General features: G+C 41.5%; 1 protein-coding gene across 2 annotated transcripts in view; it reads right to left on the reverse strand.

Moving 5' to 3' along the window:
* Positions 1 to 23,892, reverse strand: part of ARHGAP10 (Rho GTPase activating protein 10) — a 329,480-nt gene that overhangs the window by 64,741 nt on the left and 240,847 nt on the right. For both annotated transcript variants that reach the window (XM_088448420.1, XM_088448421.1), the window contains exon 20: positions 20,705 to 20,864. In XM_088448420.1, coding sequence (XP_088304546.1) covers positions 20,705 to 20,864 — 160 coding nt within the window. The remainder of the gene's footprint in view (positions 1 to 20,704; positions 20,865 to 23,892) is intronic.

The raw sequence follows: 23,892 nt of genomic DNA on the forward strand, positions 1-23,892 counted from the left end.
CACATCTAATTTTATGCAAGCTTTGCGATCCGCCCAGACCAGAGAGGAGACCAAACTGTTTATTTGATGGAAAAGTTTTTGGGGAAGATAGATCGGAGAGTTATGGAGTACATATAACAGTTTAGGTTGTAGCACCATTTTAATTAAGTTGACACGCCCGGTGAGTGAGAGCGGAAGTTTGCTCCATATCTTTGCCCAAGCCCGTAAATAGTCCACCTGGGGCACCACATTTAAGGGGAGCATTAGATATCCAAATACCAAGATATTTAAAAGTATTGACCCACTTCAGCGGAAGTGAAACATTCGAACTCACAGGGCATGGTCCTCTAAGGGGGAGAATACAAGATTTATCCCAATTTATTGTAAGTCCCGAGAAACTACCAAACTGAGTAATAAGATCAAGAACATGAGGCATGGAGCTGGAATAGTCAGAAACAAAGAGCAACATATCGTCAGCGTACAACGCCACTTTATCTGTTCTGGCCCCCAGCTCCAATCCCCTGATACTCCTATGTGCCCGAATGAGACAAGCCAAAGGCTCAATTGCTGTAGCAAACAGGGCGGGAGACAAAGGACATCCCTGTCTTGTTCCACGCCCTAATGGAAAGGAAGAGGATATAAAACCATTAACTGACACCCTAGCTGCTGGAGCCGAATATAGGAGCTGAACCCATTTTATAAACCCAGGGCCAATCCCAAAACAGCGCATGGTCTCCCATAGGAAGGGCTACTCGACAGAATCGAAAGCTTTTGCTGCATCCAGCGAGACAACAACTGAGGAGGACCTTTGCCCACGAGAGACCTGCAAATGAGTGAAAAGGCGACGTAAATTAATGGATGTGGACTTGCCGGGCATAAACCCTGTCTGGTCTGGGTGGACAACAGATAAAATCACCCTACCTAATCGAATGGCTAATAATTTAGTTAAAATTTTAACATCTGTAGGGAGAAGGGATATGGGTCGGTAAGAGTCAGAAAGCCTCGGATCCTTCCCCGGCTTAGGCAAGACCACAATAAGAGCCTCCCACATAGGCTCCCACATAGATTGTGGGAGAGCAGTGCCCTCATATAGCTGGTTAAACAAGTCAAGGAGACGAGGGACATAAAACTGACTGTGCTTCTTGTACAGCTCTATCGGAACTCCATCTAACCCGGGTACCTTACCGCCAGGGAATGAACACAAAGCCTTATCTACCTCCTCCCGAGTCAGGGGAGAGTCCAAGTAATCCCTGTCATCCGCCGTCAAAGTGGGCAATAATATACCTGCGAGATAGGATTGTACATCGTCTAACGTGCAGGTCAGTCTAGAAGTATACAAAGCCTTATAAAATTGTACAAAAACTGCAGCAATATCTGGGGTCTGTATCTGGGCCACCCCAGCAGAATCAAGAACTTCATCCACAGCTACAGGGGACCTCTGCATGTGCCAGATTAGCAAGGTAACCTCCCGGCCTGTCAGCCAAGGCATAGTGGGAATGTGCTGCAAACAGCAGCCTATACTGAGTCTTAGCCAATAGTAAGTCACTCCACTCCTTCTGCGTGGCAAGCCAGGCATGTTTGGAAGAGTCCTGCCCATCAGACAGATACGCTGCTTCCAAAGCCCTGCAGGAGGATTCCAACTCTTTCTCATGGTGCTTGTAGGAAGATTTTAATTCAGACACACGTCTAATCAGGGTACCCCTTAAGAAGGATTTAAAGGCATCCGAAACTACCGTAGTGGAAGCCGAGCCATGATTATTAGAGAAGAATTCACCCCAGGTAGCCTCTAGTTCCGACCCCGCTCCCATATGAGTTAACCAAAAGGGGTTGAGCTTCCAAAAGGAATGCCCGCATTGACCAATCAGGTCCAACCCAAGTACTAATGGGGAGTGATCTGAAATCCCTCTTGCTTCGTAAACAACTGACTGAAGTTTAGGCAACAGATTGGGGAAGATCAGGGCAAGGTCAATCCTGGAGAACGAATGATAGCTACGTGGAAAACAGGAATATTGTTTCTCCGTAGGATGTCTCATCCTCCAAGCATCCACCAAGCCCAGCTCTGCCACAAGGGCCCCGAAGCGACCACTACTTTAGGAAGAGGAACCAGAGGCATTGCTCCGCCTATCAAGAACAGGATGCATTACGTTGTTAAAGTACCCCACACAAATTACAGGTGTATCTGGAAATCTAGCCATAAATTCAGCTGCTTTTTTCATAACCTCAGATGAGTACGGGGGTGGGATATATATAGCCAATAAAAGAAAGGGGGCAGCATTTATTCGACATTCTAAAAAAACATACTGTCCCCAAGTGTCACTTTGCAGGGAAACCAACTCAAAACCAAGTTATCTGCGTATAAGGATTGAAACACCCCTATATGATGAAGTGTGCGAGGTATGATAAGCCCATCCAACCCACGGTTTTTTGAGTGACAGTAACCTACCCCCCAGCAAATGTGTTTAAGTGAGGCATGCAATGTCAGAACCATATTGTCAGAGCTGCTGGAGGACTAAGGATCTTTTAATTTTATCGTTAAGCCCTCGGACATTCCAAGATACAATTCTCAATGAAGTAGCCATCATCCCAGATTATGACCAGTTACTAGCAACAATAGATAGCGGATAACCTGCTAAATAGCATTAAGAGTGTTCGAGGCAAACAAATAGACAAATTAAGTATAAAATGGTATATGCATAGAAGAAAGCAAAAAAAAAAATTGCGATATAAAATAAATTGACATGACATCTCTATAGGAACATCCCTTGAAAAACACAAAAAAAACGAAAGAAGAACCCCAACCCTTATTCCCTCCCCGTATACCTAACCCCAACTTCGGCATACCCGAATCCCTAACTATAAGTCCTAACAACTATCCCGATACAGCAACCCCCCTAGAGAGTACGGAGCAAAGAATTTAGATGACCCCTAGACACAAGGGAGCTCTCCAACCAATAATGCCCTCGGTGCCCCTGCAAAAAAAAAAACATACAATAGCAGGGGAAGGTGCATAAACCCAAACATAATACATACAGTAGAAAGGTGACAGACTTAAATAGCGCAATCAGAGTACAATGCAATAAACCGATAGATAAAAAAAAGTCGTTATTTGCAATCAGTAATGATACGAATATAGTGATCTCGTAATGCTATCAGTCTTATTGTCAACAAAGAAATAATAACTTGAAGATCACAACAAGCCATAAGCGCCCAGCTTATATGAGAACAACAGTCAGTAACCAGAAATTAAGCATAGTTACGTGAGTTCAAGGCAAATTATGATCCAGCTGACTTAATCTTCAGCCACCTGTCTGCGACCGGGCCTGTAACGATCTAGCCATAGAGCAGCCTCTTTTGGAGACAAAGAACTTTGTTTCCCCGTCAGCAATGACTCTTAGCTTGGATGGGAATAACATTGCATATGGGAGATTCAGTTCACGCAGGCGTCTCTTAATTGGCATAAATTGAGCTCTCTCCTTTTGCACATCAATAGAAAAATCAGGAAATACTGAGACACGACAGCCATTCCTTTCCACAGGACCTTTGACACGAACTAGTCTGAGTACTGAGTCACGATCTTGGTAGTGTAAGAATTTGGCTATAAACATGCGGGCAGGTGCTCCAGGTGGCGGTGCCCTAGTAGGGACGCGATGAGCCCGTTCCACCGCAAAGTGAGAAGTAAAAGCATTGCGACCAAAAACTTCCAGGAGACTTTTTTCTAGAAATTCTTCAGAATTGTTCCCCTCCTCCTTTTCCGGCAATCCTACGAAGCGAACATTGTTGCGACGTAATCGTCCCTCCATATCTGACAACTTGCGTTGCACGGCCGACATTTGAGAATCCAGGGTATTAACTCGTACTTTAAGCAGGGAGAACGAGTCTTCCAAGGTGGAAATACGTGTCTCAGCCTCGCCAACCCTCTCGCGAACACGCTGTAAATCTTGATGAATAATAGTCAGATCAGACTGTACAGAGCCAATCTGGTCAGCTAGGCGCTTCTCACTGGTAGTTACAGCATCCAACACCTGCTGTAAGGTGATCTCCGGGGCCCGCGCAGCAGGAGGAGCTGTAGTTAAAGGAGGTGATTGATCGGGCGTTTCCCCAGGATCTTCCTTCTGTGTAGTATTAGACACAGGGTTACGGAAGCAGCGCTCCAATTTAGCAGCAGCTGTGTGGTTTGTTTTCCCCATAGCTGAAGGGCAACACAGACTAATAATATAGAGAGCTACTGGAGGCAGAGAGTCAATGGGATTAACAAAGAAGAGAAAATGGCCGCTACCAGGAAATCAGGATACAGCTTCACTGCCCCATATACCAGCACTGAGCAGCACAGAGCCTCACAGCCCCAGAGAAGTGAGAAGACCAGCGCTGTGCAGCAATGGGAAGGATAGCTCAGCACCGCTGTTCAGGAGATCCAAGGATGAGGAGAGGGGTGTCAGGCACTCACCCACAGCAGCTCAACAACCAGCTCCGGCAGGCTGCAGGACCCAGGACCACCTCGCGACAATCACAGGAAGCAGGAAGCACCCGGCAACAGAAGGGCAGGAGGAGGGAGCACGTGTCCTGCAGACAGCTCCGGCGGCCGCAGGAACCTCCAACAGCAGACGCTGCAAGTGTCAGAGCCAGGGAGCTCAGCGGCAGGAAGGAAGCCACAGCAGGAGACGGAACCACGTGTCGGGGCAGGAGCACTCACACTGCAGAGCCGTGCGGACGGAGAAGAGACGGAAGGTGGCTCAAACTGCTCCCGCAGAGGCAGCACAACTTCCCCCACAAGCCAGGTATAGTGGGCACCGCTGGGCAGAGGGCAGGATATTGGCAGCGGATATCGCGGCTGGAGAGCTCAGCAAAGTGCTAGCTACTCCATGTCCATCTTGGCCACACCCCCATTTATTTTGAATATTAGAATAACATCCCTCCAAGGCATTAGACCAGTGGTCGGGGAACATTGGTAAAATTACCCCACATGTGGTAAAAATGAAATTCCTGGGGGTCATGGACAGACAGCAGGGCATGCATATGAATCATTCTATATATAAGAAACTTTTTGCCTAGGAGTGCTGTGAATAAAATGCTGATACTGTACTACAGGGCACTGTGAATCAAGAAAGTTTGGGAACTGTTGCATTAGTCCAATTAGGAGATGGTGTTTCGCTACAACACTCTACAGATGGAGAGGTAGACAGAACAGCGGTGTACAAAGCAGCAAACATCAGGCAGAGCTCATACAGTTGGATACTTGAAATCTCTTATGTCAAGCGACTATAAATACTTACATAGAAAACAGGGTACAGATATTGAAATAGATTGAAAACGGACTTCCGGAGGGCGGGGCACCTAGAGTGGCCGCTTTTTACATGAGCTCCGGACCTGGCTGCATAAAACAACCTCCAGACTATAGATTAATCTCAGAATTTCTTCGCAACAGTTGTTTGCAGACTTTCTTGAACATCGGTACAACGCTTTGTTTTAGTCCCAAGTCTGGAGCTATGCCGAAGTCAAGCCTGCAGTGTATCAGGCGTTCATGACCGTTCGCTGCCATCTTTGGCAGCGACTATTGGAAAGCGCTTAACAGCCTTTCTTGCTGTACTATTCTTCGCCCTATGAACTGTCAGCTGCTTGGGTTTAATTTCCATTGGGACTACATTACACCCTAGCTTGGAAGTTGTGAACTTGGCTCCCGCCTTCTCAGTTTTGCATGGAACTCCGAAGCTGTAAGAGCTTGACTAGCTGCTGATCCCTGCCTAATCTGGCGAGGACACTTACCTGCCGTGGTCTTCAGAGTCCTCCCAGAGGCTTCTTGCACGGCTCCCTGCGATAGTGGCCACTTCATCATCTCCACAGTCCTCCGTGATGTTCCCTATGGCAGACACTGTCCAGTTCTACATGGATGCTGAATCTGTCACTCGTCTGGCTAAGGAGCTGTGTGACATTCTTCTGCCTTATATAGATGAAATATTTAACCGCATGTTGTCTTCACTGGACTCCATTTTGGACTCCTCTAGCCCTATATTCTACGATGCTGCTCATTTGAGGGAGCTAGATGGTCCTATGGTAGAAGCTTCCTTGTCTACTGTGGCGTTTACACCCAATGCTCTGAGTCCTCAGCGTTTCGGAAGGTGTTTATCCCTAGCCCTCAAACCACTTTCCTGTACTTCGTATCTCAGCATATCGTGGAACCCGGCTTGGTCTTTTGAACGGTTGGACAACCCAAGACCTGATTTCCCTTTAACACAGATGGGACGCGACTGATCCCTGTGATGAATTTTTGCTAGCCGCCCCAGGGGTCATTAATTAACAAGTAGGAATGCTCCCCTAGTTGGCGAAATGCTACTGTTGCCCACTTGACGACTTCATTTACCCCCCCAGTATACTGTATGTTCAACCTTTATTTCAAGGCCTCATTGGCTCTGTTACTTGAATGATATATAAACTTATTGGCACACTGTTTTTGTAAATCATTTATACTTTATCTAAATTCCCTTTACTTAACAATTAGCTATTTGGTTTATCCCATCTGTCAAGGTATCGCTAATACCCTTGTGGTGCATTGATAGTTTATCACCGCTGTATATCTATCATCTATGCTCCTGAGTCTTCTGGGGGATGTCATTTAAATGTTATTATTTTTATATGCATGCATGTACTCCATTTAGATTTTTAGGTTCTCTAATTATTGGTACTTAAATGTATTTCACTATGATTTACTGTCAGTTTCCATTATATAGCACATCAACATAGATTTATGTGAGTCTGACAAACTACAAGGTTCTTGTTTGTTTCCTTCTCATCTAAGTTTTATATTATTATTACTGGGCTAAGATCAGCTCATTTAGAAATCTAATTTTTGTTTTTCATGGAATGGATATGGCTTTGCCTCTGTGGTCATTTCCTTTGTTTTTATTACATTATATGATTTGCCACCTGGACTTTGCTTTGCTATTTCACAGGCCTTTTCACCCTGTTTTGTTAAGACATTATTATCCCTTATCCTATATTATCCTGATCCAATAAAGTTTTATTTATGTTATCCATATTTTAGGCCCGGTTGGAGAAAACTATTTTAATATATAAACTCCAGGTACTGACAGCAATACTAGATCTTGCCTGTTATCTCCCCTGTATTTCTAAATATTTTGTATAATTAATAGTTTGTAGTTTAATTTTTCTTAGACTGTGGGCTATGGCCGTAGCTCCTTCTCTTCCATTTTGGTTAGGAAAATTGAAAATTAGGTAGAAGCATTGCATTGTCATATAATTCTGCGTGGACTATTTGTTTCATCCTTAGTCCCACTCATGTGTTTCATATGAGTATCTGAAATTCTTTTTTGCATACTATGTCCTTTATAATTTGTTCATTGATCTACGATACAAGCTATATTATTGTATTTGTTACATTTCTTTCTAATTATGTATGCAAACATCTGTATTGTCTCAGTAACTTGTACCGATGCATATGTTTCAATAAAAAAAATTATTATATATATATATAAAAAAAAAAAAAAAAAAGAATAGATTGAAAACACAACCATTTCCAGGTTATAATGTTAAGCCAAAAGATTGTTGGTGGGGTCATTGTGTTTTATTACCATCTAGAGCTGTTATATCGGTCACTGTACCTCGTGTTTATCAATATCGGTGATCAGAGAGCAGATTATGCCAACATATTTTTCAGAACATTTTTAATGAAATAAAAAATGAGCAAATGCTACTTATTAGTGTTTATCATCACTTAAGACTTGTGAGATAATGGTTCGGTGTTTTCATTTACAATTAGATTGCACTAGAAAAAATATGCCATCTTCACGACATGACGGTCATGATTGATGCAGTTTATAAACAAGACAGGAAATTAATCTTACAACAATGTATAACATCAGTTGTATTTTGACACTGAACTTTATAATGCAAACTGATAGAAATAATATGCAGATTTATGGTGGTGCACAAACCACAAATAGATTTGCTTATCTGAAGGTTTTTCAATGTTTAGCAAAACATACACTTGTCAGAATGAACAGAATAAGCCGTCTGACCTAAGCAGTGTTTATGAAATCAACAATGCATAAAATGTAACAAGTTATTTGCTGGGACGGAGACCAAAATGTTATTAAGCAGTTAAGATAGACTATTACATCTCCATTTTCCTTGTTTGTTGTTCCTTGGAAGTCACTGACTTATTTATGGGAGCAGAGTACTTAAATGTATGGAGGGGAATGTTATAAATGCTCTCTTTGGGCCTGATTCAGAAACTGACAGTAATGCAATAGCAGCTGCATTTTCTCACGGATTGCAGTTGCTAAAATATGCTAATGTCTTCCAAATAACAGCCTACAGACTGCCGCCTTTTCATGTCCGTCCCATGATGTGCAACAGCGTAAACATCGGTAATATCGATGCAGATCGGTCAGTCACACAACATGTAATGCATTCAAATGAACGCCCGATATATCGTGTGTGCATCAGCCAGTGTGTACAGACGATATGTCTGTGAACAACGTCGTACACAGACCTATTGCGCTGACTGTGCAGCACAGCCGATAGCAAATATATCTGCACATTGTGCTGTGTGTACGGGCGTCCAGACGACCACTCGTACACTTGCTGCATAGGTAGCCGGGGGAGGGGGTCGAGACGCGACCCCCAGGCGGCAAGAAGATGGCAGCGATGGCTGTTCAGTGTGTATAAACAACCATTATCCAGTCGATTTGCAGATATATCTTTCAGGTTTGTACCCAGCTTAAGTCAAGTCTGACCAGCCGCAAGCAATGCAGCTCTTCTGGCATGTAGAGAGCTCTCATGCTGCGGAAGAGATAGCAATGGCTAATTTATGCACGTCTATGAAATAGCGTATAAACGGTCAGACACTCCTTTACTCTTGTAAGCCCCGCCCACCCGTTACCACCACCAAACGCTGACTACCTGTCACTCACTTACCACTTAATGGTTCCTCTGTATGAATGTAGTCGCTAAACAGTCACTGCTCATTCACGAACAACATATTGCGCACGCACAAACAATCTCTTGTTCTGAGTAAATACCGGCATTGAATCCTCTGAATCCCTTTTTGCATTGTCCCATAAATACCACTCCAAGTTTAGGACTGCCAGGTCATACAATACAGTTTTATATACTACATACTTATAAACTGTTACAGCCATGCAGAACGTATATAAACTAAATCCAGTACAGCCATAATACATGTATATATCTTATAGGGTTTCATATTCCTAACTACAGCAGCCATCTTGATTCACCTACAGTGCAAGAGTTTTTTTTAGGATGTTCCACATGAGGCTGTGAAACTTACCACATGGAAAAACTAGCTCATTAGACAAACTACCTACAATAAAATAAGTAGAACTTTAATATTCCTAGGGCTAAACTACAAAAGTGATTTCAAAAAGTTTAAAAGTAACAATCACATTTTTTGGAGACACAAATAATTCCTCAGTTGTGCATTTTTTTTCCATTTAGGACAGGATATGCTAAACAATTCTTGAATGAATGATAAACATTGTGGATAAAAGTAATTTCAATAATTTCAGTACTCTGGGCCTGATTCAGCAAGGAACACAACTGCGAATGCAATAGCGATTATGCATGCAGTTCAACTGCGATAGTATGCCAATTCATTGCGATCGCAAATCCGCTGCTGCACTACACAAGGACGCCCACTTTACCTTATACACATCCAGAATGTTTAGCAAGACTTCAAAACCATCGGTACAGTCGATTATCATCGCAGCTTCACGCCCACTTGCACAAGCCCTGACCTTACTCAGAAATTGCTATAATCCACGCTCGCTCTCAGGCCTCAGGCTGCTTAGGGCATCGCAGTGAATAATTTATGCACGCCCTTGCAACAGCGTCCAAGCAATAAAAATAGCACTCTGTTGCGATTAAACATGTTAGTGATTGTTCAACAGATGTGTCCTAACAGTGGCACTTTGCAGCTATTGTAAATATATACATTTGGGGTGCTTAATCACCTGCGCACAAAGGCTGCTTTAGTCAAATACCTTAAAGGGAATCCCTAAAACATTTAATACAAATAAAAGGTACTACACCGAAGGGCCTTAATGAACAGATAAATAAATGAATATTTATCTTAATAGACCGATGTTTCTTTCAATCACTATGTGGTCTTCAATGAGTTATAGAATGTGGTCTAATTAATCATAACATAAAAAGAGAAAAAAACACAAGTGCAAACCATCTGGAATCCGTTCCACACAGACTTCTGGATAAGTCCGGTGATCACCCTTTGCTGATGATCACTGGACTTATCCAGAGGTTGGTGTGGAACAGATTCCAGATGGTTTGCTGAGGCTTGACCCGGGTTTAAGAACATCATCAGTACACTATAGGCATCCTTTTTCACCCAACTCTGATTGCACTTGTGTTTTTTTGTGTTATGATTAATTAGACCACATTCTATAACTCATTGAAGACCACATAGTGATTGAAAGAAACACGGTCTATTAAGATAAGTATTCATTTATTTATCTGTTCATTAAGGTTTTCGGTGTAGTACCTTTATTTGTATTTTGTATTACGGTAACTGCAGCTACTGTAACACAAAACAATGACCTGCGCTTCACTATATATAAAATATCTATATAAATTGTCTCAGAGTGAATTGTAACAAATAATTTGTTATAAAAAGCACACATTTGATGTATAATAAACACCAATAATACAATAATTGGTATCACAACTATTTAAAAACGCACAAACCATTAAAATAAATTAAACATATTTAAGAAACTGTTCGAGTATTCTCAGGAGATTAGCAAGGCCTAAAACATATCACAATGTGGAAAGAAAATGGGGATCAATGAAACCAACATTCAAACAAATATATGCAAATTGCACCAAAGTCACTCATATGCGACCATTAAGGGAATAAATCCCCTTAATCCACAATTCCAGTCCCTCCAACTGTCCAAGATCAGATAGTGACAATATATTAGTGCCAATGAATTAGAGTAGCATATAAAATACCCCACACTTTCAAAGAACTCACAATCTGTTATCCTGCGCTCCACTTTAAAAGTTGTACATTTGTATCCAAACAGACCAGCCGAAGAAGAGTTTAAAGGTGCATACACATGGTCAGACTTTGTAGGACGATATGAATGATAACTATATAGTTTATCGTTATATCGTCCATTTTTTGGCCCCTTCCAACCCCCAAACAACGGATTATGCACGGTCATGGATGGTCGATAACGACCATCGTCCGTGCATGCAGTCCAACCTGGTCAATATCAACCAGGTTACTTATAGGGACTCGCGTTATAGTCGTTTGGGGGTTGGTGGTGTGCTGGATGATCAATATCGATCATCCAGCACATGCAGGACGATCAGACGATACAGTTATCGTGGTCTGATGTGACCGTGTGTATGTACCATAAGAAACACTGCGCCGGGAACAGGGTAAGGTAAGTAATACAGCAGAGAGAGAGCAGGGTGGACAGGGGGCAGACTAAGGTCCAATTTACTAGTATCTTTATAGATAGATATAACCTGAAGTGGATGCATTTTTCAAATGCCTTTAAAAAAAATAGCACTCTGTTGCGATTAAATGCGTTGCTGATTGTCACTTCCACAGTCAGGATTGCAAGCTATCCTCCATTAAGCTGCCTAGCAAAGCTTCTGTACACTTATAACTTTATCCACTACTTGTTTCTGTGCTGGAGACCTCTATTAACTAAATGTGCTGAGACTCAATTCTGGTGGCCTGAGGAGCACACTCTGTCTTACAAAATTCCACACACAAGCCCATATACGTGAGCATGTCCTTAATCAAAGCCCTGAAGACTTCCTGGGACTAGATATATAACAAAAAGTGGGGCTGTGACCTGCAGAACTTGAAATGTTTATGAAACAATGTTTATGACAATGAGCATAACAAAAGTGTGTAATTTCACCAAAAATAGTAATAATAATAATTACCATTAGCCATTTCCTAAAGTACTTAGAACACATATTAGTATTAATGTTAATTAGATATCAATGCTGTTATTTCTGTTAGATATACAAAAAAATGTGGGTGTGTTGAACAAACAATAACGGTGTTAGCATCATACCACTAATTGCCATTCCTCCTCTTCCTTAGATTACATGCATATAAACAAACTCTTAATAAGAAATGGCAAAGTGCTCCTTCAGTTTCCATTGCTTTCATAATTTTACATTGTTTAAAGTCAGATGTACATTTTCATACTGGTCATGAATTCATCAATCTCTTCCCATTGCTTGGGACACTGCCAGTCAGTCACAGGTTTATGGAACTTTGAACCTAATTGTCTGCTGTATTCCAATGGGCCGTACTCAATTCAGTGCGATGATGAATAGCCTCGGGAGGGAGCTCCAGCAGCTATTCAATACACCGCGCTGTTTGGGCGGATAAAGCATTTCTGCTCGCACCCCCCTGGGGATGAGAGGAGAAATCCGACAAAAGTGCCGGACGCGCAGCTGTTTGCCGGCTTAGCGCGGCGCTAACAGCCGTGCGCCCGGCACTTTAGTCAGAGAATGCCGGTAACCACACCTTAACACCCAAGTTAAGTCACGAGAACCGGCATTCTCTGGAGACAATTCAATTGTTTTTTTAGGCATGATAATTAATGAGTGCCCAGTGTTGCATTTCAATTGTTCTGGGCGCTCACTAATTATCGCCCTCTTCGCCCCGGTTTAGCTGTGTAAAATGGCTAAACCCGTTTAAAGTTCTGTTTATGGCACGCTAACTGCGGTTAGCACGCCCTAACCAGGGGGTTTCTCTCACACTTCTGTTCGCACCCTCCTGAGGGTACAAGCAGAAATGCTTTCACCGGCGGCTATCGTGCCCTGAAGGAGCAACAATTGAATTGCTCTGAGTGTTGGGCATCTTAAAAAAAAAAAAAAAGTCGCCGGCAAAACACTTCAGTCGCCCCCTTTGACTTAACCAATTCCCAAACAGGCAAACAGCGTGCTGTATTGAATAGCTGCAGGAGCTCCCTTCGCGCGGCTATTCAACATCGCACCGAATTGAATTTGGCCCAATGATACAAATAGACAAGTCCTGTCTCACCACTGCACAAATCAATATGTGGTCACTTCATTTCTGTACTTACCAGTCCAATAACTCCAGTTCTGAGAGTACTTTATTTGTGTGTATGTATATTATATATATATATATATATATATATATATATATATATATATATCAAGCTGTAATATGCTACATTTTACATTATGGTGCTATCATGACCCTTATTGGTGTGGAGGAGGAAAACATGGATCAGGGAAGGAAAGTTACAAATTTTTTTGGAGAATTAGAACAACAATGTGAGTAAAAATAAGGACCATTATGGGGGTAAATAAACGGATTGCAGAACTCCTTTAAAGGGATGAGACGGACATCATGCTGGACAGATTTGGTCCAGTTATGTCAGCCCATCAATTTGGGGATAAATAAAAAGCCATTCGCTATGGGCCCAACAGGACAGTAAAAAAAAGGAAAAGACATGCCTTTCTTTTTTAACAAATTGTCTCTCATTCACATAGTCACCTCCAGTGGGTACATTTACAGTAATGTACTATATCAGAGCTCACTGATTAAAATGCAGTACTATCAAAAGTCTAAATCAGACCTAGAAAGAGGAGACATGCATCAGGTGCATCTAGATCGGCTCGGTAACATTAGCATGGCTTCTCATCTTTCAACTCCCACTTTATAGATGTCTGGCACCGGCAGCAGCAGCCAGAAACTTCTCATTTAAATATATACTGACTCCAGTTATACTTACAAGGAGATTATATTTTCTTCTAGAAGAGAGTACTCTGCACTGTGCATTATTACAAGATGCCAAAAATTTGTGAAATCTATCTCAAATCAATTGTGTGGCTAAGTAAACAAATTACTATTGATCAGCGATGCATGCTTTATTTGTTATTTTTGTTTTAAAACATAAATCTTTTACTTTCTTGCATTATTAACAAAAAAAAAAAAAGTACTAACAAAATTGCGCCAACAAAAAGTAGGTTTAGAGAATTCAGGATATAGATATATATATATATATATATGTGAAAAAAATAAATGTCTAGTTCCCTCCTAAACTTGGTGTATCCCTTACATAACGGTCCTGGTGGGAGTAACACACCAACATCGCACTTCCCTCTCCTCCCCCTCCTGCAAAGCCTGTCAAAAGTCAGCCAAGCGGGTTCTCAAGTACTGTAGTTTTAGACAGGTTGAGTAAAAAGAGGAGAATAGAGCGGTGTAGGTAGTCTGGTGCCCTGAGGGGGCATGCCCTGCTCCACACAAATGGAGTGTCTGGCACCACCCATGGGACATGTCTAGAGAGTGCAGGTGATAGAGACAGATGCAGGGGGGTTCAGAGGAACACATACACATAAAGGCAGTTCAATTAAGGGCAATGCCTGCAATCTAGTGAGCACCCCTATTAGGCGTCGAACAAATAGACGCAGTTTTGCGGTGAATTGGGGGGCAATTTGTTGTTGGTGTTTCAAAGCCATTGTATCGGCACATTGCGAGCATTACCGGCAATTAACTCCTGAATTGAAGTTACTAACATGAATTAGTAGAGGCACAGAGTGCTGGGCTATTAGGGGTGAAAGCAGACAAATGATGGTCTTGGAGTAGGCTGGGTCTGTTATCACTTACCTTCTCTTCTACTGGCAGGTCCCAGCACTGTTCATTGCACACTTCTGCAGGCCAGGCAAGGCCTGTGCGTGCAGTCACAGTGTTTGAAGCAGGCAGGGAAGGAGAGAGACTTGTAATGGTGTCTGATAGAAGGTGGGGAAAGAGCCAAATGAGCACAGCAACACACTGTCGCAGGAGTCTCTGTTTTGTAAGTTAGAAGCAGCCTGCTTCCCACGTGTTGCTGCATCGCTTTTGCAATAGCCAGCACATGGTAATATATTGTGTGGCCGCATAGACTCCGGCAGCATCTAGCATTTACTGGGGTGTATGGACATGAGGGAGTTTGCTTACCAAGTCAGGAGTTTGGGAGGTCTCCCAATAAACTTGGAGGTGGGGCCTCCCAGACATTGCAGATGGGTAGGCAACTATGAGATACCCCCTTCATGTAAAGCAGTATAAAATATTTATCTACAATGCTAAATTGAATAAAGTCTGGTAAGACTGTGCCTTTAGGAGGCAGACCCAGAGAGGCAAACCTTTACCTGCCAAGATTTGGGGTGCAGCTCTTCCCAGTATAAAAGACAACAAATCCATTACACTGGAACATGATACTGTAGAAAGTTCATTACAAACCATATGAGTATAATCGTAAACTGTGAATAAAAGACTTTACAAAAGTTCTTGATCTTTTCATGCTAAACATTTATTTCTGGTCTTAACAATCTTGTAACCGTTTTGAAAATTGTAAACTCTTTAAACTCGCGAGAAAAAATTCTAGAAACAAATAGATTTCTAGGTGTTTTGTAAAGCTCTGAGAATGCCCACAGTAATCTTACAGATAATTAGATTTTCCAGAAAAGTAAAATAATTATTTTATGGACTAAAGATTAATAGTGTTAAAATACAATACATTATGCTTATAGTGATACACATAATAGAAGTTGTTCAATCAATTTATACGTAGCAAATAGCACAACTGCATGAGAATATGTGCATGAGTTGTCTGCTTTGTTTAAGTGAAAGGTCTGGATGTAGGCAGAATTTCAATTGTCTGACAGCTGTTAGACCTGATCTGACATAAAAAGATTCCCTTTTCCTAGACAAAAATAGGCTACTCTGTGGCTTCATATTTTGATCAAGCTTGAAGTCTGCAGAGTTGAATACCATTCAGACAGTCTTTCAAGCAAAACAGCTGCCAAATAATAAAATGCTATACTACACAAGTCAATGCCACCATTGTATGTTTCCTGATTCAGGATTATCAGATTGATAAATACACCTCTTTACCCAAACCTATTCATGGAAACAAACTGTCAAAGGTTATGTTTTTACTGCAAATGACAGTTCAGGATAGATAGCCAAGAAATAGTAATTTCTATTCTGTTATACTGAGTCTAGACAGTACTGAAATCCACCACCTAAAGTTATAGATGCTAAAGTTATAGATGGACAGTGGACAAAAGATAACAACTGAATAACATATGAAATAAATAAACATTTTCCTCCCTAACTATCACAATGTGGTTTTGGTGGGAAATAATTTTTAAACAGAAAATAATGAAATGTAACTCATAACCAAAACGTAAGGTTACAGCCTAGGGCAGTGGTTCCCAAACTTTTTTGAATCACGGCACCCTATAGTATTAGCATTGTTTTCCCGGCACCCCTAAGCCAAAAGTTTGTTGTTGAGAAATTCAGAAAACAATTTAGTAAAGTGAAGTAAATCTTGCTTACCTGTCATCCATAGGTTCAGTTATGTGGTGGTGGACAGGTTTGCACTTCTGTTTGTCCACACATTTACATTACATTGACCTTAAATAATTTGATTTTGTGCTGGAGCACCAAACTGAGGCACCTCTGCAAGTATCCCGAGGCACCCAAGGGTGCCACGGCACAGTTTGGGGAACCACTGGCCTAGGGGCTTACCAGTTATTATTAAGCTATATCACCTCAAAATGGTTTTAAATATGATTTACGTATTCCTAAAAGCACAATATATGTATCAGCCTACCAACCCTTTCTGAAAAGGAAACATGTGAATTCATATATTATAAGAGAGAGGATGCAGGTTAGACATATAAAATCATATTCCTGGTTTTGCCAAATCTGTAAGATCGGACCCTTCAGCATTAGGGCAGAACAGTTGAATGACAGAAGGCGTAGATAGCGCAGTCAGAAGATAACCGCACCTATGGTCAGATGCGGTTCTTGCCAGACCAGATTTGCCCATTGTCTCAGTCAGCAGCTGATAATTCTGTTTAGTTGCCGAGCAAGGTCGACAATGTTTTGGGATCTTAAGGTGGGTACACACCTGACCGATATATCTGCAGATTGACTGACCTACAGATATATCTGCAGACTGTGCAGAACTTACAGTATGTCCTGCATACAGACTGCCCAATTTGCTGTGACTGACTTCACAACTGGGCGGGCATTTACATGTGCCCGTCTAGTTGAGCTGTCAATCACACCACTGGTACGATGCACCAATATTTCTGCAGATACATTGGGCATAGACTGTGCAGCACAGCCGACACGATATGTCTGAACGATGTCGTTCACAGACATATCGCTAGTACACACAACATATCGGCCGTCCAACTGAACGGCTGATATGTCGACCAGTGTGTACCCAGCATAAGGGCCCTATTTATCACAATACACATTTCTAATGATAAATAATTTTTGTTTAATTCGCAAAGTGAAAATTAACATTTTCATGCAAATTTAGCAATCTTATCTTGTCGGTATATGGGCTTGGATAAGAGCCAGTCCCATGAAGAGCAGAGGTATAGCATAAGCTAACACTCTGCTTCCAGCTATTCGCCAGGTTCGGAGTCAGCGCACTTACTGCGTATTCATCAGTGGGGGCCATTAGAGAGGGATCCAGAGGATCCCTTTCAAAAAGAATCTACAATACAGTAGCCAAGCTCCGGAACTTGTTGGTAAATCCAACAACTTGAAGAAACATATGGGGGCTGCTTTGCAGTCGTAAATGGAGGAACTGCAGCGATATCTACAGAGATATATCCGCGGTCACTCAGTACCCTGCAAATATTATTTAATAAATTTGCCCCATAGACACTAAGAGATTTACTAAAGTGTGAGTTTTTAGAAGTGTTGTTGCCCATAGCAACCAGACTCTAGCTATTATCTTGTAGACGGTGCTAGATAAATGATAGGTAGAATCTGATTGGTTGCTATGGGCAACACCTCCACTTCTAAATACCCACACTAGTAAATATACCCCTAATTGAGGCCTTTCCGGAATGTTAATAAACTCCAGATATGAGCATACTTTCAAAAGAACAATGTTGCTCGACTGTTTTAATTGTGACAGCTGTCTTTGATGTTTATGATATCATTTTACAAATATGAATTAAAAATTGACTTGCATGACCTGCATGGGTAGTCACAACACTGCAAGTTAAAAAGAAGACAACACCTCTCCACCATCTTTCTCTGGCTTCCAGCACACTACTACAGGAAAGGCGATTTATGTGCTTACCTGTTAAATCCTTTTCTCTGATTCCAAGGGGACACAGGCTTTACGCTGGGTATAGGTTGGTGGGTTGGAGTCCGGACACCACATGGTTAAACTTGTTGATCACAGCCCAGACTCCCCCCTACCCCGCCCCCAGCCACCTCAGTTTAGTTAACTAGCCTAAAGCCAGGGGCGAGAAGGAGGAGAAGGAAGACCGGCACACACTCCGGTTCATACACACAAGAAATGTGAACAGGAAAACCAGTAGCAGAGCCAAGCCCCGGCAGGACAGGAGCGTCAGGGTGAGCGCCCTGTGTCCCCTCTGGAAATCGAAGAAAAGGAGAATAACAGGTAAGCACAGAAATCTCCTTTTCTTCTTCCTCCATAGGGGATACAAGCTTTACGCTGGAACGTCCCAAAGCTTTTTTTTTAACGTAGGGGATGCTCCTGGGCTGCGCTGAAAACTCTTCGCCCAAAAGCCACATCAGCGAGGGCAAAGGTGTCAAAAGAAAAGAATTTTAGAAACTTATTGGCAGAGAACCACGTGGCCCTTCACAGAGCCGCCGCAGCGTAAGGCGAATAGTCAAAGGACTATTAATAATAATAATAATAATAGCCAGTGACTGCTTAGTAGCCGGCCCGCCCAGTTTGTGAAAGTCATACAGGACAAAGAGAATCCGTTCTACACAAATCCTTCGTCCTGTCCACATAAATCTGGAGCTTGCACGACGTCCAAAGAAGCCTCCTCCGGGGAGGAATCCGGAACCTGGAAAGAAGGAACCACAATCTCTTGATTGATGTGGAACTTAGAAACAATCTTTAGAAGGTAGCCTAGTCATGTTCAAAGGACAGCTCTGTGACAGGACAATGCGCTCAAATCCAACACCCGTCGGGCAGAGGCTATGGTAAGAGGGAAGACAATCTTCCAGGTAAACCAACAAACATCCACTGTGTCTAAAGGCTCAAAAGGCGAAGACTGAAGGGCCCTAAAAACCAAAGAAATTCCAAGGAGCCACCAGCGGTACAAATGGAGGCTGCACGTGGAGGACCCCTGAAGAAAGGTGCAAACATCAGGTAACTACGCAATCTGCCTCTGAAAAAGAACAGAAAGGGCTAAAATCTGCGCTTTCAGTGAAGCAAGACAGAGGCCCAAATCCAGCCCTGCCTGCAAAAAAGAAAGAATTAGAGCGAGTCAAAATTACTTGGGGTTAAGATTTCAATGAAGCTGTTAGCACAGCTTCCACAGTGTGCCTCATCTGCAGGCAGAGGTGAATGTGTCTGGGGGCAGGGTAAAGGGGGAGGGTGTGTGTGGGCTGTGCTCAACAAGTTTAACTGTGTGGTGCCCGGACTCCAACACACCAACCTATACCCAGCGTAAAGCCTGTGTCCCCTATGGAGGAAGAAGAAATGTCACTTGCACACATACATTTATTGCTATGTGTCACTTAAAATACCCTGCAAATTCACAAATAGAGAACAAGTCAACTTCTGTTATACAAGCCTGGTCATTTTACTAGCAGTGACGACCAGTGTATGTAAGAGCAAGTAGTTGCATGCTCTATATAGAAGAAATCAACCATTTATATGATCATAGAACGGTTTGTGATTTTTACTATACTTATTCTCACAATAGGGAGTACGTTATCCCATCTATATTGTAGGCAGGGTGCCCTGTTACTGCTAGTTATGCCTCATATGGTAGCAATTCTAGATACAAATAAGTTTAGGTTTAGTAAATATGAAAAATGTTCCCAGAGTAATGTTCTCTGAGAAGCAGGGGTATTTTTTAGCTACAATGTTTCTTTAACCATTGAGATTTACAGACCTTACAAACAACATTTCTTTGTCATTATTGGGATAGAAATGATAGATCTCCTTAAGCTGACCAAACAGCAAACACCTAAAATTGTCCTATTCTTTGAATGTAATTTATATTAGAAAACAAACTATATACACAACCAATGCAACAACACAATAACAACCATTCCAATAATGACAAAGAGGGAATAGTCTACTTGTCATTCTCCATTAAAAAAAACATCAGATACTCAGCATAAAGCATTTATGTCATGTTACAGCAAGTAGGAATAATAGAACTAGAAAATCTGAGGTTTCATTGCAATATCATTCTTCAGAAGTTATGGACGTTGTCTAATGCTGCCTATCCACTAGAAGACAGGCAAAAGACTGCACGATTATAGACATTGTAATCATGCATTTGTTTGTCTGTTTAATTATGTGATGTGCCTACACTGAACGAGCCAGTCGTTCAGTGTAGGAACATCAATCATCTGCTAACATGCTGTTGTCAGGTTGACCAGTTTATTTGCACGATGATAGATGGTCTAAAACGACCAGAGGGCAAGCGCATCGCTGGTCGTTTTAAACATTTTAGTGAACTATCTTCAAACGATTAATGAACGATTGAATAACATCGTTATCGTTCAATCGCTGAATTTAATCGCCTAGTGGATGGGCACCTTAAGACTATGGGGGCCACTTAGAGATTCTGTGAAAAGTGTAATTCGTATTAAATAATGTCAAAACAACCAATAGGAAGTATATGTAAAAAACACACAAACAAAAAGAAATGTACTTACTCTGAGGTAGCCCACTCCAAGAGATCACTGGTGTCTGCAATCAGATGATTTCTCTCATGGGCAGGATTGATACATGTAGCTGTAGGTGTAAGAGACTCTGGAGAAAGTGAGTCTGAGCTACCTGTAGGAGTTTCATCTTTAGGAGAGTTGTTGTTATCAGCTGCAGAAGGGAACAAAATAAATAAAAATAACTGATTCCAAAGGATGTGGAAAATGAAAACATACTGCAGAGTCTAATAAAATACAATAAGAGAGGTCAAAAATAGGTCAGCAAAGAAAAACCATCAGAACCGGTTTCATTTTATAAAAGAGAATGTTTCCATTTTGTAAATAATAAATAATATGCTCGCTGCTGAAAGCATTTAAAGATCCTTTAAGAATATTATGAAGTATGGTGACATCTCCAGAAGCACTCCACTTATGGTCTGCACACAGGCATGAAACTGCTGAGAGAATCCTAATAACCTATTACACTAGTTTATTGTCTTACTCATTACAATAATGGGCTGTCTGCTGCTGAGACACAACTGCTATTTTAGACGGCTACTGAGGATATTTTGGACGGCTAACGAGAACTCCCACATTTTTCCCTTATTTACTTATTTAATTGCCATCTCCACATAAAATTGCTATTTGTAACAGAAAATCAAGGAAGAAGGAGAATCCAGATGACCTGTCTTTAGTGGCAAAAGTTTCACATCCCGCTGTCCGTAACTGATTCGCTAAAGCTTTGGATATATTTCCACACACAGAGAACTCCAAATGGCTGCAGACAAGACCAATATTCAATTTGTCCACTGATTATTGGTAAAATTGGACAGGTCATGACAAGTTAGCCTCAGCAGGCGATCACTTCCGGGATTACAGGGTTAGTGTATTCAATGACCACTGAGACAATCCAGGAGCAGTATCTGAATTTTGGAAGTGAATGTTCCAACATCACTTAAAATTATTTTGTTTGGAATTACAGTGGGATGATAGTAATTCCCAGAGCACATATCAGGACAATTGCCAGTTATCAACCATAATACTGGAGAATGTGTGACCAGCAATAATGCTGCATACAATCGGTGTAAAAGACAATCAAACCGCAAACTTTCAGATCTGAACCATGAAAGGCAAATATATATTTTCAGTGTTAACACAACAAATCACGGTCACTCTGTTATAAAGTATTGTTATAAAGTATTGACGATCAGGGCCGGATTGAGGGTCACATGGGCCTGGAGCTTAAAATTATCAAGGGCCTATTACTGTGTGGGTGTGGCCAGCACCATGTGGGTCTGTACACACCCTACACTATCAGCCCCAATGTTTCCCCAAATATGTAAAAGAAAAAAAAAAAAAAAAGCTTCATTTTGTGAGGGAACTAGAATTTTTTTTTACTACTTATGATTTATAGCTGACCTTGTGGACAGCAGATGGACAGTCAACATCATGCTGTCATGATGATGGGCCTATTTTTATGTGAAGGCCTGGAGCTGTAGTTCCATCCGCCCCATTGTTAATCTGGCCCTGTTGACGATCCACTCCATAAGAGGCAGTTAATGACAAGTTCCTACCTCATCCTAAGGACAGTGTCACGGACTGCCGTGTGTGTGCATTTGCTATGTTAATTTTAAATAGTGCCTTTATAACCTATTAAATGCTATTTTTAAACAATACTGCAATCATATGCAGATTATTGTATTAGTGATCGGTGAGTATGATGCCTAGTTATACTTGTTACTTGCCTACCTAATGGCCCTCCAAGGGGCAGGTGCCTGATGAAAGCACCGCTAATAAAGGCGCTGAAACGTTGCTGAAGATGCCATTGTAGAGCCTCGTTATTTGAGATGGAAGTGCCGCACTAAATGTAAAATGTGGTAACGCCGGCACTCCACAATGAAAGCAATACTCGCCTGGGTGCCCTCTAATGGTTAAAAGACTGAATATGCAAACAGGAAAAAACAGCGGCACTCACAGGACTTTACGAAAAAAGAATCACGACTCCAGGGGGTCTGCGTTCAACGTTTCAGTCAAAACGACTTTTAATCAAGAACGTTCTTGATAAAAGTCGTTTTGACTGAAACGTTGAACGCAGTCCCCCTGATACATACATACGCACATACATACACATACATATACTGGCTGGCATGAAATGGCTTTTAATCGAAAACATTCTGCAGTATAAGGCCAGAAAACACAGAATTTCCTTAATTTAAATGGTTCCTTCTTCCAGCATAAAAAACTGTAGAGAAGGAATATTTGTATAACTGTTAAAGTAGAAAGTTATTCAGCAGGAATGAAGCAAAGTAACATTTCTAAATAATAAGGGCAGCCAAAAAAATTCAGAATGAGGTCAGCTAGTAAAAACAATCCATTTTCTGCAACAGAGGGAAAAAAGTCCGTTTGTGCCAGGGCTTCATTAATCATAGTGAAAACTTCCAAATGAGCAGAAGTGAAAGTAGAACATTTTAGAAATACAAAATCCAGAAGAGTGCTAATTTACAGGTGCCCAAATACTAGGCAAGAAAAACACGGTCACAAACACGTGAGGTCAGAAAAAGTAGTGCTTCTTGATGATGTATGTACTGGCTGCAACGCTAAGTAAAGTCTGCACATAAACCACATGCAAACAAATGAAAAATGTGACACCACTATGTGCTGTATAATGTTACAAGAGCATTTAATTTTATATTACATTTAACATGCAGTGATAGATATATACACACATATATATATATATATATATATATATATAATGCACACTCACAGATAGCAGCGCTGACCCGGAGGCTCCTGTAGCGGTGGCGACTAAGATCTACCAGCTGAGAAGAGTTGATTACTGGGCTATGTACAAAGTTCTTAACCTTAATGTATGTGAGCATTATTACAAGTAAAATTATACTTTTTATACTATTCTCACGAGTGCGCTATTCCTACTATCTGCATATTTTAGAAATTCTGGGATCCTCCTGGCAAGAGGAAATTTAAGGACACAGCAGCAAATACATCTTGAACTTTTATCTGGAGATCTATAGGATTACCTGCGCTGAAGTGCATTGCTGTGTATCTGAGATATATACACCCACACACGCAGACAAGGAAGAGATATGGCACTCTGCTGTATACTGTAAATAAACTTACTTGACCCCATTGCCTGCTGCTGCTGAGATACCGATCTGCGATATACATATGGACGCATG

Source organism: Taudactylus pleione, unplaced genomic scaffold (genome assembly GCF_031769625.1).
Source record: "Taudactylus pleione unplaced genomic scaffold, aTauple2 ptg000021l, whole genome shotgun sequence".
In the NCBI taxonomy this organism is placed as follows: domain Eukaryota; kingdom Metazoa; phylum Chordata; class Amphibia; order Anura; family Myobatrachidae; genus Taudactylus; species Taudactylus pleione.